Raw genomic sequence first — 15445 nt, forward strand, 5'->3', positions numbered from 1 at the left:
CATGTTTTCTTCCACAGAAAAATCTTTATATTTCTAAATTTTAAGAAGCCTCAATCAATATAAATAATGGCCTGAGTACAGTGACATCATATTAGTCATAGAATCCTGCATCTCAGCTGCTTAGTCATTTAAATCAGTGGAAATAAGCATAGCAGTTACTTTCAAAAGGTCAAAGAAGCTACTGTCTTTTCAGCTTTGAATCAGCTGAGAGACTCCAGTTTCTTGGAAATATAATGCCAAGACTGCATCTCTGCATCTCATTTTTTCCCCTCATTGGAAACAGTGTAGTAATTAGCTTAAAGGGCAAATCACACCACAGTTAGTAGAATACTATACACTGCAAGTTCCTTTCTATTTTCTCTTTCACTTGAAACTAGTTTAAAGAGGAGTTTTAGCCCACATTGTGTACTGAAATATTTGAAGTTCAAATACCAAAAAAGCTCTTCATGTTTTTAATAAAATAAATCATTTGTCAGTACAAATATGACAGTTATTTTACCATTTTCTCAAAAGGAAAATAAGTGATAAAGTGTTCCTTGGAGAGTCATTTATAAGAAAATTAAATAAAATTAAATAAATATTTTTTATTTATTTAAAACAAATAATTAAAATAAATAAAAAATAAATATTAAATAAATTAAATAAAAAATTAAAATGAAGGCAAAAGTCATTTAAAACTAGGTTTTAAATGTTCGTTGTTTTCTTTGTAAAAGTAGCATGGTTTCTGGCAGGAAGCACCAATCATCTAGACATCATTGGAAACAAAATTCTTTTTTTTTTTTTTTTTTTTTTTTGTTTGTTTGTTTCTTGTCAGAGGTGTTGGTCAATCTACTGTTTTGATTGGAACACATTTATCTATGTAACAGGGCTTTACTGTGTTTCAATGAATTCCTTACCTGTATTTCCAATGACTCTTCTTTGTTTTATTTCCATGTTTTCAGCTGCCACTCTACTGTTGAGGTGAAATTGTCCAGAAGGTTTGCTGAGCATTTCCATTTTGGGGTATATGCAGCCTTCTCAGAGCTGGGAGCTGCACGCTGGTGTTCTTGGGACTTCTGGCTGCTTGTGCTGCTGGTAGTGTTGCTTTGGTTTGTGAGACTTTACCTGCATTACTGTAGCCAGTGGATCTTCCTTAAGACCATCTCTGTTCCAGTTACAAAGTAAGTCCCATTGCCTTCTCTCTCTGTTGGAATATTTATACAAATCACTTGATTTTAAAAAGTTCTTTTTTGTTATGAAGAGAATTGGTGACTGAGACTAAGGATTCTGCATGCAACCCGGATAGGAGCATTTGCAGAGATTCATAGAACAAGGACCACATCCAGACTCTAGATGATCTGATACATAAGTGCGACCCTAACAGAAAGGGGAAATGTATCTTTTAAACTCAGAACAGGATGTGTCCATTTGTGCATCTTGTGCCACCCTTACCTCTCTGAGATACTCAACTGATTTTGTATCTTCCACAAGAATAATTTATCATTTTGGATCAAGTATTTCAAAATGCGTAAGGAAGTGGTGTGGCCTTGAGGTGAGAAGTCGGACATAATCTCTTTGAATTGCTGGAACTCCTAGGACATTTTCTCCACAACTGAGATGCAGGCCCCTAAGCAGGAAGAGAGCCTTTCTTCATTCAGGTGCCAGAACTGGCTATTCATCCATTAGTTGTCCATCTCCATCTTTGCAGGTCATTGCCACCAATGAGCTGGCATATGACAATGGTGCACTCTGTACAAAATTCTGCCACGTGTTTTGTGCACTTTACTTCATCTGGGTCTTTGGGTAACTGTTTTTTGTCTAGATCGCTTTAAACAACCTCCAGCATGGCTAATTCCCTCAGGTACTGAACACCTCTCTTCATGGTGGTCAACTGGCCTGGATGACAAATAACATTTTCCTTGAATGGATACCTTTCCTTCATGGCTGGCTTCTGCCCTATGTAGCCACAGTGGAGTAGCTTCAGTGCCTGCTGCAGGGGTTGGAGTAGCCACAGGTCCTGTTGCAGGGGTTGGATGCTGCTAGGATGCATTCAGCTACTAGAAAGAAAATTAATTCTATCCCAGCTCAAATCAGAACAGAAATGCAAAGAACTGAAGAAGCATTTAAATCATATTTGATGTTACCAAATCGATCTATAAGTAAAATACTTGAGAATAATTTAAATTTGATATATCAGTTTTACTCTGATGACTACAATGGGTTGATATATTTTAACTATATGATACATTAACTTTAGAACAGGAATGAGAATTCTCTATAGAGCTTCAGGAAAATCATTACATGTCATTATTTGACATGAAAAAAAAAAAAAGAGAATGGGCTTGTAGAGCAAAAAAAAGAACTGTTTTATGTAGGGTAGGAAAGATTTTTCCAGTACAAACATATACCTACACATATATATATATTCACTTTAAAGCATCATTAAAAAAAATAATAATAATTTGGTAGGTGCTAGTAACTTGCAAATCTGTGACCTGTCTCTGCTTTGAGCTAAACTGGGTGGTAACTAGGATTACTGGGTAAAATTTGAATAGGGTGTCTGGGCAGACACTGGACTGTGCTGGGTATAGTTAAAGTGGCCTTCTAGATCTTGATGCAAAGCCAGCCATCTCTAGCTTCTGGCCTTGCACGAACCAGGAGGGCTCAGCCAGCTGGCAATAAAACTTTTGGGAGGCCAAGCATCAAAAGCATGTGAAAGCAAAGGAAACAGAACAGAAGGAAGCAAGGTGTGACAGAAAGGTAGTCATGCTCAAAGACACTAATCACAGCTGTCCCAGTCAGCTACATTAAGGATAATGTTCTCAAGCCAAGATGCCCTGAATCAGCATCTGAATCTGGAGCTGCATTCCCTCAGAACAAGAGATCAAGTTGAACACTCTCCAGTTCCACCAAACACAGTGGTAGCATTCACAAAACAGAACCAAAGTGAGTATCAGACCGCTTTACCTGTAGCTAGGAGCAAAATCTAAGGCACTTCAGTTGGCTTGAAAATTTTGCCTTGTGTTTCAGCATCTGTACATAACTCATAATACCTTTTGCAGTTCATGTCTCCTACAGCACCAGCATATTTACTTATGCGAGCTTTTCAAATCCTTCTTACACAGTGGCAAATATAGGAAAATATGATGAAAAGGACTCCAGGGTTGAGATGACGACAGGGAGATCACTCAACAATTGTCATGGGCAAAAGAGACTCAGCATAGGGAGATTTATGTAATTTATTACTTATTACTAACAAGCTAGAGCAGTGAGAAACTAAAAACAGAAACAAACAAACAAACAAAAAACAAACAGAAACACCTTCCCACCATCCATCCTCTTCTATATACTTCCCCTGAGAGGCACGGGGAAATGGGGGCTGTGGTCAGTCCCTAACTCTTCATTTCTGCCTCCCCTTCATGGTCACTCTCTGTCCCTGCTCCACATGGGGTCCCTCCCATGGGATGATCCTGAACTGATCTTGCAGGGGTTGTCCACAGGCACCAGCTCTTCAAGAACTGCTCCAACATAGGTCCTCCATGGGCAGCAACTCCCAGCAGTTCACCTACTTCTGTGTGGGCTGCAGCGTGGAGATCTGCGCTGCCGTGGGACCCATGGGTTGCAGGGGCACAGCCTGCACCACCAGGGGCCTCTCCACAGGCCACAGGGGAACTGCTGCTGTGTGCCTGCAGCACCTCCTGCCCTCCTGCTGAACTGACCTTGGTGACTGCAGGGCTGCTTCTCACTCCTCACTCTCCCAGCTGCTGTGGCACAGCAGGGTTTTCCCCCTTTTTTAAATCTGCTCTCACAGAGGCACTAAAAACATCACATATTGGCTTGGCTCTGGCCAATGGCATGTCTCTTTGGAGCCAGCTGAAACTGGCCTGTATGGAGTAGCTTCTAGATTCTTCTCACAGAGGCCTCCCCTGCAGGCCCCCACTACCAAAACCTTGCCATGTAAACCCAATACACTCCTGTAATCCAGCCTGTACAGTCTCAAGGACCTAGAATTGTATTGACTGAACTGAGAGTTAGATGAGATCAAAGGATGAGGAGGCAGGAGGAGAAGGCTTTGTGTCTTTGAGTAACTTCATACGCTCGTGATTTATAATGCCATGTACTGTGTGTGTTTTTTAATGGTTTGTCCAGGAGCACAGACAAACTATCTCCTTGTGCTAATTTACAGATTCCAGTTTTTCCCTCACACTGTTGAGCTGCGCTACCAAAACTCCTTGCTGCAGACCAGTGAAGAGTTGGTCATGGTCATGTTGGGACCCCTAACCTTGAACGCTGGGCTACTTCTTATGGTTCTGATCAAATGGGGCTGTCAGCAGCTGTTTGATTCATTCCCTTCCTTCTTGTCAAAGTTTATCATAGCTCTGGGACTCTGGACAGTGCTGGACCCCTTGGCAGTGTTTTTAGTGGATTCATTCCTGGGGGTAAGTCACTTAAAATAACTTGGACATAAGTCCTTGACGTAGAAGTTTGTTTTATTCAGTGAATCAGTGGAAGATATGAAATTCCACCCCTGGCAATGGAACATGAAAGTTAAAAAGAAATTAAATAATAATATTATCCTTTACCTTTTTATTAACAAAATTCCCATCTAATGGAGTCACCATCTTTCTGCATGAAATTAAGAGCACTGCACAAGTCATATATGGATATAAGTAAATGAATACACCAGTGGAATGATTGCATCTGTTTTGAAAAGGATTACTGCAATTTTGGATGTTAGCACAGATGGGTTAATGAGTGTTCCTGATTATTAGCATTTGAAATATTTCTGAGCACTGAAACAGACAAAATGAAAAAAGAGCAAAAGCAAAGCAAAAGGAGAGGGTATTGTGCACTTCTTTGACATGCAAGGTAGTTAACACCATTTTGTAGAACACCTAGAGAGACTTGTAAGATAGGAAGATGGACATCTTTACGGAAACACACCTGTTGCACCTAAAGTCATATGTGCAAAGCCCTCAGCTCTACCTGTGCCTACATATGGTCTGTGTAGCACATCTGTACATTGGTGGCAAAGGGACTTCTGTCACATATGAGGTAGTGGCCAGTCTCCTGGAACATGCCTTTCAGATCCATGTCTCACTGTGCAGGTGGCACAGGGTCCTTTTGATGGGCACAGGAAGCTGCAAATTTTTGTGAGGGCGTGATACTGTCCTTCCCCTGCCTGGTTTCAAAGGCATCTATTTCTGCTGTTCACTACAAATCAACTGGTAATCTACAGTCCTTGTCAGGTCTCTTGATCCCTCATTCACTAACCTGAGCTCTCCTTTTAAGTCCTGTTAAAATGTGATTGTCCATTGCTTACATACCGTTTCCCATTGTGGTGTTTTCAAAACTAAAATTCACCTGTTCAAATATAATTGTGGCTTGCTTGGGAGCTTGGGAGGTAATGCCTTATTTTTACCATGTGACAACACACTAGTTTTCACTTGGACAGCCTGGCTTTTTGTTTGTTTGCATGCTTGCTTGCTTGCTTGCTTGTTTTTAATTTAATGGTGCAAGCCATGCACAGAATTGAGTTTTAATTGTAATTACTCAGATGAAGACTTTTTTTTTTTTTTTTTTTTTTTTTTTTCTGATGAGGAAAATATATCTAGGCTAGGCTAGAAATGTCTAAATTTTTACACAAACACACACACCCCATTGGTGTATTAAAAAATCTGAAGGAAAGGCCTGAGTGTGGTCTACTTTGTCTTTACCACAATTGCATTGAGAAAACTGTTGCTTTTGACTTCAGTAAAATTGTGCTTGGTTTGAGTCAGGCTGACTTTGTTACCAATTTCAAATAGAGCTTGTTTGCTTGGTCAGAGTGAAATGTGAGATATGAATAAGGTAAATTTTCATTAGAGTGCACACCCCTCTCTGTACTCATACTGAAAATTTGTCAATTTTACCCACTGAGACTATCATTGGTAGAAACTCCTTTGTTCAAATATTACACTATATACTGTGTGCATCCTTTCCAAAATGAAATGGTGTCTCTTACATGTGTTTTTGGTATTCCATTTATGATTTCTTTTTTTCTCCTGGCATTCTTTCAGCAGCTATTTCAGATTTACTTGCCAATCTATTTCAGATCAAGCCTTCTTGAATGTTGTGCTGTAGTAATATGAGTTATTTTAGTGCTAGAATATGTTTTACCATCCTAAATGGATTTAATACTTATGAAAGATGACAGAGAGCCCTAGGGACAAAGGTTTTGCTGTTTGCTATATATATATATATTTAATTATTATTAAGGGAAGACTAGTTAGTATTTGAATATTTGGGGGATTTCAGCTCTTAATGTGAGATACGATGTCAAATGTGTGAATCCAGGCTTGCTTTGCAGAAGGATCATTCAAGGGGTAAGAAATTTGCCTATGACTGTGATGAATTCAGTTTGAGTTCTGCCAGTTTTCCTGGGACCAGACACTTTGTATAGCCTGTAAAATGCACAGTAGCACCTCTTTAACAACATGGATGTTTGTCATCCTAAAAAACATTAGAGACTGTGAAGTGTTCACATGACCATCACTGTGTGATGTGACAAGTACAGAAGACAGATATTGATGAATGCTATTTAAACAATTTAAAATTAAGACACCATTCTTGGATTGTGTCTTTGAAGACCACAGAAGGACTGTCACAATTGCATAGTTAGAAATAAATTGATACAGTTCCCCATGCCATTTTTTTTTTCTTGCCAGAAAGAAATGCTTAGATAAGAAAGAAACATATTCTTATTTGCCATTCAGAATTTTGCTTCTCTGGAGTGATATCAGAACATGAGTGCTCTGCAGAGGGTTTTCTTTGGAAGATAGTCTGTTTGGTAAGAAAGGGATGGAGGCAGCCAACTTTTTATGCAACAAGAGCAAGTAAAACAGGGAGATAGAACCAAGGGAAATAGAACCAAGAGGGTTTTATTATTATTATTATTATTAAAAAAATAAAATAAAAGAATACTGACAATCTAAATTAGTGACAAGTCTCTATATGTCATTGCTGGTCTCCCAGGACCTGTAATTTCCAGTATAGAAACCTGGCAGTGTTGCAAAGGGTGGAGAGAGAACAAAAGTGTAGGCAAGAATTTTATTCCTTGTACAGCTCATCACAGGACTTGTAAATGTCATTCCTTTACTATGCATGTCACCACAAAGGTAGCCAAAAATAGGGAGAAAGTTTTGACTCTCCTAAGGATTAGTCCAGGCAAGTTGTTCCAGAAGATGCAGGTTTCCTGAAGCTCAAAGTTCACCAACTCCCTCTCTGAAAGATAAATAATGGATTTTTTGGTGGTACAATTTCACATATCCTTGCAGAACATGCTAATAGGATTCAGCTTGAATACTGGTCTCACTGTACCACTTTAAAAAATAAAAAAGTGAATAGAAAAATTTGTTTTAGCTCTGAGAAGCAGACCTCTGATTCAAGTAGTTGAATTCTTCTAAATCGATCCAGTAGAGGGCAATAATATGTCAATACAGTAGCTAGTTCTTAAGAACTAGATATGGAAAAAAACAAGGGGGAAGGAAATCACATCGATTTTTTGGAAAATCTGTTCCCACATTTTAATGGAAGTATATTGAAACATAGAGTGCTGCAAAACCTTCAGGACTCTTTGTGAATCAGTGTTAAAATACATAAAGTGAATTATTCCCAATTACATTACAATTTTTATTCTATGAATATTAATTCCTTACTGAGATTTATTATGTTAGAGATTTATTTTATCCTCAGCCGAAGTAAAATAGTTGTTTATTTTCTTACCGAGCAATTGAACAAAAAGTATCAATTTCATAGGTAAGTATGATATATAATGGTTAAGTATCTTTGGAGAATCTATTAATGATGCAACTTACAGCTATTTTGTAGAATTAAAAGTTATCTTTATCTCCACCACAGCAGTGGGAATATAGTATAGTCATATCTCTTCAGTAATACTGGTTTCACTGTGTCTCTATTTGTTCTCAGGAAAGAATGAAATTGAGTAAGAGGGTTGCATGAAAAAATAATGTTTATGGTTGTTGGTTCTTCAGAGTTACAGACTGTTCTTTGTGGCTTCTCACATGGGACTGACTGGATGCTAAGAGTGGGATCTGAGGGCAGTATCTCATCTTCTGACTTAAAACATTCCAGGCAGACATGGTAATGCATGTACATAAATTGAAATACTGCTTTATAAGAGGGAACTTGTCTCTTTTGCACTTAAAGAAGGTCAACCTCTTTGGGGCAAAACTTAAAACCCTGCTGGTATACCCTGTTGATCTCCTTGTAGTTGCTTTCTCCATTTTTTCTTACCTCATTGGGTCTCAGTGATGCTTGGTGAACCAATACCTTCTTTGACTGATGATGTTTGTAAGGCTAGTGGAAAAGCTATACTAGGTACCAGCTAGCAACACATGCAGACTGGTGATACTTCCACTGAGCTTTTCAGATAACATAATGGTTGGTTTTGCTTTCCAATGGTAGCACCAAACACTGACTTGTTTTGAAACTGGGAGCCGGAGCATATGTACCATCCAAAGTATACACGTTCAGAATTATGTATGGGTATCTTGACGAGTCTCATAGGAGCCAGTATTTTTCTTGCAACAAGGACACCTTATTTTGAGACTGGTCAGTTTGGAATTGTGAACTGGCACAAGTTTTTTCTGCTCACTCAGCACTCCCAACAAGAGCAGCATAAATCATTCAATATTATTCCTCTGGTCATTGAAATAAGGCAAATTTCAGCCTTCCTCTCCTTCCACTGTTTCTCAACTATGTTAACAAAACCCTCATTAGGTGCTTTTACTGTGACCTCAAGTTTTGCTCCATGAGCCACATCTGTAGTGTAGATTTCAATGTTACTAAAATAAGCCAAGAAAGTCATCTATGTGAGTTAAACATCTCATGGTTAATTTCAAACTTTGTGTCACATACTCCTAGTTTCAAGATGTGTGAACTACAGATTACAGTTAACACTTCTTATGAAGAAATTCAGGTTCTTTTATGTCTGTAGGTATATAGGCTAATTAAGTTTGGTGTTTGCTTATGTCGATCTTTTTTTCCCCATGGCAGCGACTTGCGAACACTGTAGAGAAACCCGTTGCTGATGCTGCAAAGCTCTACTGGGTCTTTCTAAGAACAGAAGAGTCAGGGGTTCTCGGTGCACTAATCACTGTGATGCTTTACACAGTCCTGTTCATCATCTCCTCTACAGTGTTGTACCTTTACCTTGTAAGGTATGTCTCTTAGTTTCATTATTCGCTTAGGAATTTAGGCACAAGCTCCTTTTCTTGTAAGATAAAATAAGGTGGTATCAGAAAAGATGTTTTGATGGCACATGTCCAGAACCCAAAATTGCAGACAATCAAGGAGGTGTTGGCTCCTGTGGCCACGGTGAGTCAAAGAGTCAGCCATTCCACAGAAGGAATACAATTGATATTATGAGTTTTCATTATGTCTATGAGCCCCTGTTCCATTGGCTTCCAACAGTGGTGTCTATTTTCACAGTTTAAACTTTAAAGTGTGTGTACTTGCATTTAGGTACTTTGGAAGACCTTATCTTTAGACTTCCAAGTAGGGATTTTGTGAGAAATAGGAAAAAGTCAGAATGTTACATATGGTATAAAGTGCAAAATCTCTGAGTCTGCAGTGGCCCCCCGTCTTATAGCCTTTAGATGACAAGATTTTTGACTTGATGTGACTGAGGCTTAAACACAGTTCACAATGTGACTTATTCCAACTAATTTTTCCATGACTTTTTCATATTATCAGTATTGCTAGTCTTCAGTTCATTATGAAATTTGACTATCTGACTTTCCTACCACTCATCTGGCTGGCACCATTAACTGTACAGGCAATAGGGACAGGTGTGGGACACTGGAAAAAAATGAGATCAGTTATCTAATATATTGCCTAAAAAAGTGTTGTTTTTTTTCAGAACAATTCATCCATAATGCAGTATGAATGTTGTACAGGCACTTGGTTCACTTCAGCAATGAACACTGAATAAGAACCAATAAAAAACTGTATGCAAAGGCAGGGTCTAGGCAGGTATAAGAATAGCAAAGTTCAGCATACTCCCTCCATCTGACAGAATCATCCCTCAGTCTCCTTTGCATAAACTCAATTGCAGCAGGCAGAAGAAGATAAATGGCAATCTACATTTCTGCATAGCATTTCAAAGCTCCTGCGTTCCTGGAAGCTGTACACAACTCCAATGTATTGGTAGTCTAGTTAATTAGTTTCTGAGATGTTAATGCCTTCTTAATCATTGACTTAATAGTTTTGAATAGCTTCATAAGTTTTAGCTGCTGTCGTTTATTACTCAAGAAAATTAATTTAAATTAAAACATTTGTAAGGAAGGTTTTTATGAGAATATTACCAACATCTTCATTGTCTGGGGAACAGGTGCAAGATCATCAAAGGTTTCTTTCCTTCTGGATCAATTTTCTCATAATGTTTTCCAATAAAGGGGTGGGGGAAGAATGTTACTGGGGGAAAAATGTTGTCTTAGTACAACACATTTTTAAAATGATTCATAGCAAAATACAAAAACAAAGGGAAGATAACAAAATCTGTTACTGTGCATAAGGTCTTTGAAGTTCTTTGCCTGATAACAAAAAGAAACATTTTTGAATACTGGAGTCTGTGAAGAGTGAAGTTATACCATGATCTTCTGAGATTGGATAAACTTTCTTTTCCTCATCAGTCCATACCCCAACAAAATGGGAACTTTGGACCTACCTAGAATACTTAAGCAACACACGGTCCACTAATGATAGCATTAAAACATTATCAAATATCTTTAGGGAAAACATCACTGCAATTCATAACTTTAACTCTGTTCCCTTAATATTGATATAATGGCATTTGTTTCTAAGATAGAAGAGTATTGTAAACAAGACATCCCTTTGTGTGAATAGTCCTCAGCTGTTATATCCCAGAAGTATTATTCTTCTAAGTGTTGAGTGATGTCTTTTGTGTCCTAAGACATTGGTCCACAGGAAAGACTTTGTCCCTTGGGTGCCATTATTTGGAATTACTCACCTATTTGCCACTTAGCAGAATTGTTCAGTACAAAAAATATAAAAAGTATTAAAAGTACAAAAATATAATAATATAATATTTATAAAATATGTAAAAGGATAAAATTGCTTCAATGTAAAAAAATTAGAACAGTGAACCCACCAGAACAGGGGAAGTACCTGTTTCTGACAGAGCTGGAAAGCCTTGTGGCAGCACTGATGGACAACTCATTGGAAGAGTATAAACAGCAGTAGGCATCTATTTGCATCTTTATAAAACAACATACGTCATTAAAACTGTCTCCCCTTGGGTGACATGGGAGTCTGTAGTACCTGTAGCATGGAGAGATATTCTTATTACTTTTTGAAAAAATGTAGTGGCACTGGTTACAATTCCTTCATTTTAATTCCACTAGACAGTAGAAACTGTCAGGAATTTGTTGGTGAAATGTTTCCTACACTGTGAGAAAATCCAGACCCATCTCAACTAAAAGTGTCTGCTGGAAAGGGTTTATGTCTAAATTTCCCGGTATTGATTTTATTTATTTGTTTGTTTGTTTGTTTGGAAAAGCTTCAGAATTCTACATTTTTCAATATTAAAAGCAAATTTTTTTTTTTTTTTTTTTTTTAATTTTTAAAAAAAACATGAGAAAGTCTCACGTTTTATGTCTAAAGACATAATATATTGTTATAAGAATTCTATCATTCAGTTTTTGGTTTGTGTAAATTTTTGAGAAGCCCATTTTTTGATCTTACTTTGGATAGAAAGCCATTTCCATGTTTTTTGATCTTCTTTGTGACAAATAAATGAACTTGCTGATATATTGCATCTCATATCTGTAGGAAATAGCATCTGAGTTTTGATTTGCTCTTTATTGCATTAGTGATAGAAATTATTCCTATTATATTTATAGAAGCCATGTTAAGATGCAAGAAGTGTTTTATTTGTTTTCCTGCCAAAGAAAAGAAATACAAGCAGGTAACAGAAGCAGGCTGAGTATATTTGGGCAAAAGGAACAACGCTGGAAGACAGACTTCATGATTGCTAATTAATTCAAAGTTAATTATATTGTTTATAACCATGCGTTTAAAATCTTCATATAGAAAATGTTTATGGCAGCAAATAGACAGTAATTTAACTGCATTAAATTTTGTTTCTTTTAAAATAAGAATGTTACATTAAGTGAGCTTAAATAAATGGCAAGGTCTTGTTCTTGTTTAGCAAGATAAGTGGAAAGTTATTGAAATCACTGACCTGGAACTTCAAAGACAAACAGCATAAAATATCATTGTTTTGAGATGAGTAGGTGGCCAGGAAGCCCACCAGCTTGATTACAAGTTTTTCAACTAAGCTCAAGATATTACTAAAGTATGAGTCAATGTTTGCAAAAATATGTGTGTTGTAAAATAAACATCTAATGTAGATACAAAGAATAAGAGAAAAACTTCTATTTCAAGAGGCTGTGGAATATGCAAAATTATGATGTGAAAGGTATTAATTATGTTTTTTAAAAAACTTCTGTTCCATAATGTATTTTAAGATGCCTTAGTACTCTTCCCTACCTCAGCACTGATTTGCATTCCATGCTTTGGATTTTCTTCTATTATTTCCTGATACCTAGTTTATATTCCCAGGATTAGCTACATCTCAATTACATTGTTTTATGTCCAGTCTCCTGTTTTGATAAGAGAATTCCCAAACTGACATCTAGGAAACTATAGCAAATTTATGGCTACAGCTTCAAAAACGAATGTTTTAAAAAGGGAGGGTATGAAAAAGATGTATATAGAAACCCTTTGCAGCAAAGCAGGAGATATAAACCCCTAATCCGATGGTGAGCTCAGCTGCCAGATTTCAGTATTGGAATAACTACTCAATCGCAGAAATTCCTGGATATAGAGCTTGACCCTAAGGTACATATTTCCCTTTGAAGTTAAAGCTAAAGCTCCTCCTGAGATCAAGTTGAAAAGCTGCCTTTTGGTGCCTCTCCTTGTTTCTGTTCCATACTAAATCTCAGTTTGGTGCAAAATTGTACTAAACAGTTTATTGAGTGTGCTTTGCTGCAATTCCTGTGTGCACTGTAAGGTGAGATGTAGAGCTAGTGTAAATATGAATTTTATTCTCATTTGGTTGATCAGTCTGCTTCCCTCCACCTACCCATTGGTTAGCAAATACATGCCAACACAACACCCAAGAATAAGGATCAGCCACAAAACTGCTTCTAGTGTTGCTGCACATGAAAAGGATGAGTTCAGGGGGTTAAAGAATCTGTGCTTATGCTTGTTTCCACCTGCCAGTAAATGAAAAGACCTGTGCAGCACCAGAAAAAATCTGAGATTTTTTTGGTTGCAAAGCCACACAGCAATCCCTGTGCTTCTCATGACTACCCAGCCAGTCTCTGTGAAGGATGGAAAAGCTGAGATTGGCACCAACCATTGACTGAATTGTAATAAACTATGAGCTTGGAAGCTCATTTTATTTTTATTTTTTATTTTTATTTTTTTTCTGAGAGCCTGGTTTTGGAATAATAGTAGAATGAGAGAGAAGTTCCATTTGAATCTAACAACAGTGTTTTTAAGTTTTAAAGTTCATCTAACGCTAAAAATGTGACACTAGGCTTTTCCAAAAGCCTCACAATATTTCTTGGTTTCACCTACATTAAGATATACCACATAGCAAACCTTTCTTGTGGTAGAGAATTTTACTGTGTAGTGCTTATTCAATTCCCTACCACAGCACAGAAATGTCATAGAAAAACAAAACCAACAAATGAAATGAACTTTTCTAACATCAAGAGATGTTTAGATTGTGCAGACTTCAGATTTGGAGTTGAAAATATCATGAGTAGTTCCTTCTCCATATGATGTGGTTTGCCCATTATTAACTCTGGCACTACAGGACTTCCATTCATGCCTAAGTTGAAGTACTACATGTTAGCACTGGGGCTAGTTACCCAGCCCAAACCTGAGAGCAGACATTGGACGCTTCTGAAGATCAAGACCTCCTTTGGAAATCAGTATCTTGTAATAATTAAAAGAAATTGCTGCTTACAGTTATGTGATTTGATTCAGGTGTTCTAAAGTGTTCGGAGATTTGGGTGGCAGGGAGTTGTATGTTGGAGAACCTCTGGGATAGAAGCTTCTTATTCCTTAAAGAAAAAAAAAAAAAAAAAAAAAGGAAAATAAAAAAGTGTAACTTCTGTCTTTAGGCTACATAATGAAGGGTGGCTGTTGGATCTATATCAACGCATTCATGGTGAAGAAGGTGCATTCTTCGTTCCACTGGATTTAGAGATTTCCAGTCAGGAGCTGAGCTACATTATGAAAAGAGCTGAGCAGTGGAGAGGAATCAAAGGTGAAAGACGGATGGTGAGTGGCAAAGTATGTTCAAGAAGAGTCTGTGATGCACTAGTCCAAATTAATGCTTTGTATTCCTGGATATTACCTGAAAGTATTACCTGAAAGGACATAGATACACAAGCAAATGATTCTTAGGGGCTGATTTTTTTTTTTATTTTTTTTTTTTTTTTTTGGATAGAGAAGCTAAGAAGCATGTTCAGGAGATTTTTGTGAGAAGGTGTGCATTGCCTGAACATCCTGAGGGATTAGGGATTACAGTCGGGTTAGTATCCAAAGGTTTAACAGGATCAGTGTCAGCAAAGATTATTTACACCATCTGGTGATTTCTGACTGAGTCATAGAGACTTACTATATGTTTAAATGTCAGCATCATCCCAGAGAAGTTCTTAACCACCTGAGCAAGCTGGAAAGCCCCATAAATAAGTCAAGTCTGCTCCCAGCAAGGGCATGGATGGGGCCGCCCAGAGGAGAGGCATGAGTTCAGTGAGTCAGGAGGAGTGACAGCCTCCTTCCTGGCCCTTTCCTGCCAGGACTGCCCAGAAGAGTGGGCTGAGTTGGAACTGTGCAGTGGGATGTAAGAAAGGTCTGAGTTGGTCGGCACTACTTTGGTTATCAAAACAACTCTGTTTTTCCATTAGGACACTAACCTCTAGTTCCATATACAGACTTTAAACTTATATGCAGCAGATATATTTATACCTGTGTTTGCAAAGTGTCCAGTGTTGGTGTTCCCAACAACAAATATGATTTCTGATCCTAATGGCTTTCAGAGAATTGAAAATACCAGAAGAAACAGGGTCAGCAACCTGCAAGGCACGTGTTCTCTCTTCTTCTCCAACTTTGCATCAGCATTGTTAATTCCCATAGGACTATCATATAAAACAGCTCTTGGACAATAATTAAAGTGCTCATCAACTGGATTTATATGTCTGTGCCTCTGAGCACAATGCTTTGTTCAGTAACTCTACTGCTTCAAGGTAAAAATGAACAAATTCCAATTAGGAAAGAAGTTAGCCCTCTTAAGCATGTCTGAGTTCTGTTCTTTTCTTTTTTCTTTTCTTTTCTTTTCTTTTCTTTTCTTTTCTTTTCTTTTCTT

At 37.7% G+C, this 15445-nt stretch overlaps 1 protein-coding gene across 1 annotated transcript in view; it reads left to right on the forward strand.

Moving 5' to 3' along the window:
* Nucleotides 1–15445, forward strand: part of OFCC1 (orofacial cleft 1 candidate 1) — a 193761-nt gene that overhangs the window by 135828 nt on the left and 42488 nt on the right. The window contains exons 18-21 of the mRNA XM_035319098.1: nucleotides 942–1160; nucleotides 4166–4418; nucleotides 9037–9200; nucleotides 14199–14358. Of these exons, the coding sequence (XP_035174989.1) occupies nucleotides 942–1160; nucleotides 4166–4418; nucleotides 9037–9200; nucleotides 14199–14358 (796 nt within the window). The remainder of the gene's footprint in view (nucleotides 1–941; nucleotides 1161–4165; nucleotides 4419–9036; nucleotides 9201–14198; nucleotides 14359–15445) is intronic.

The sequence above is a fragment of the Oxyura jamaicensis genome, chromosome 2 (assembly GCF_011077185.1).
Source record: "Oxyura jamaicensis isolate SHBP4307 breed ruddy duck chromosome 2, BPBGC_Ojam_1.0, whole genome shotgun sequence".
Taxonomy (NCBI): Eukaryota; Metazoa; Chordata; class Aves; order Anseriformes; family Anatidae; genus Oxyura; species Oxyura jamaicensis.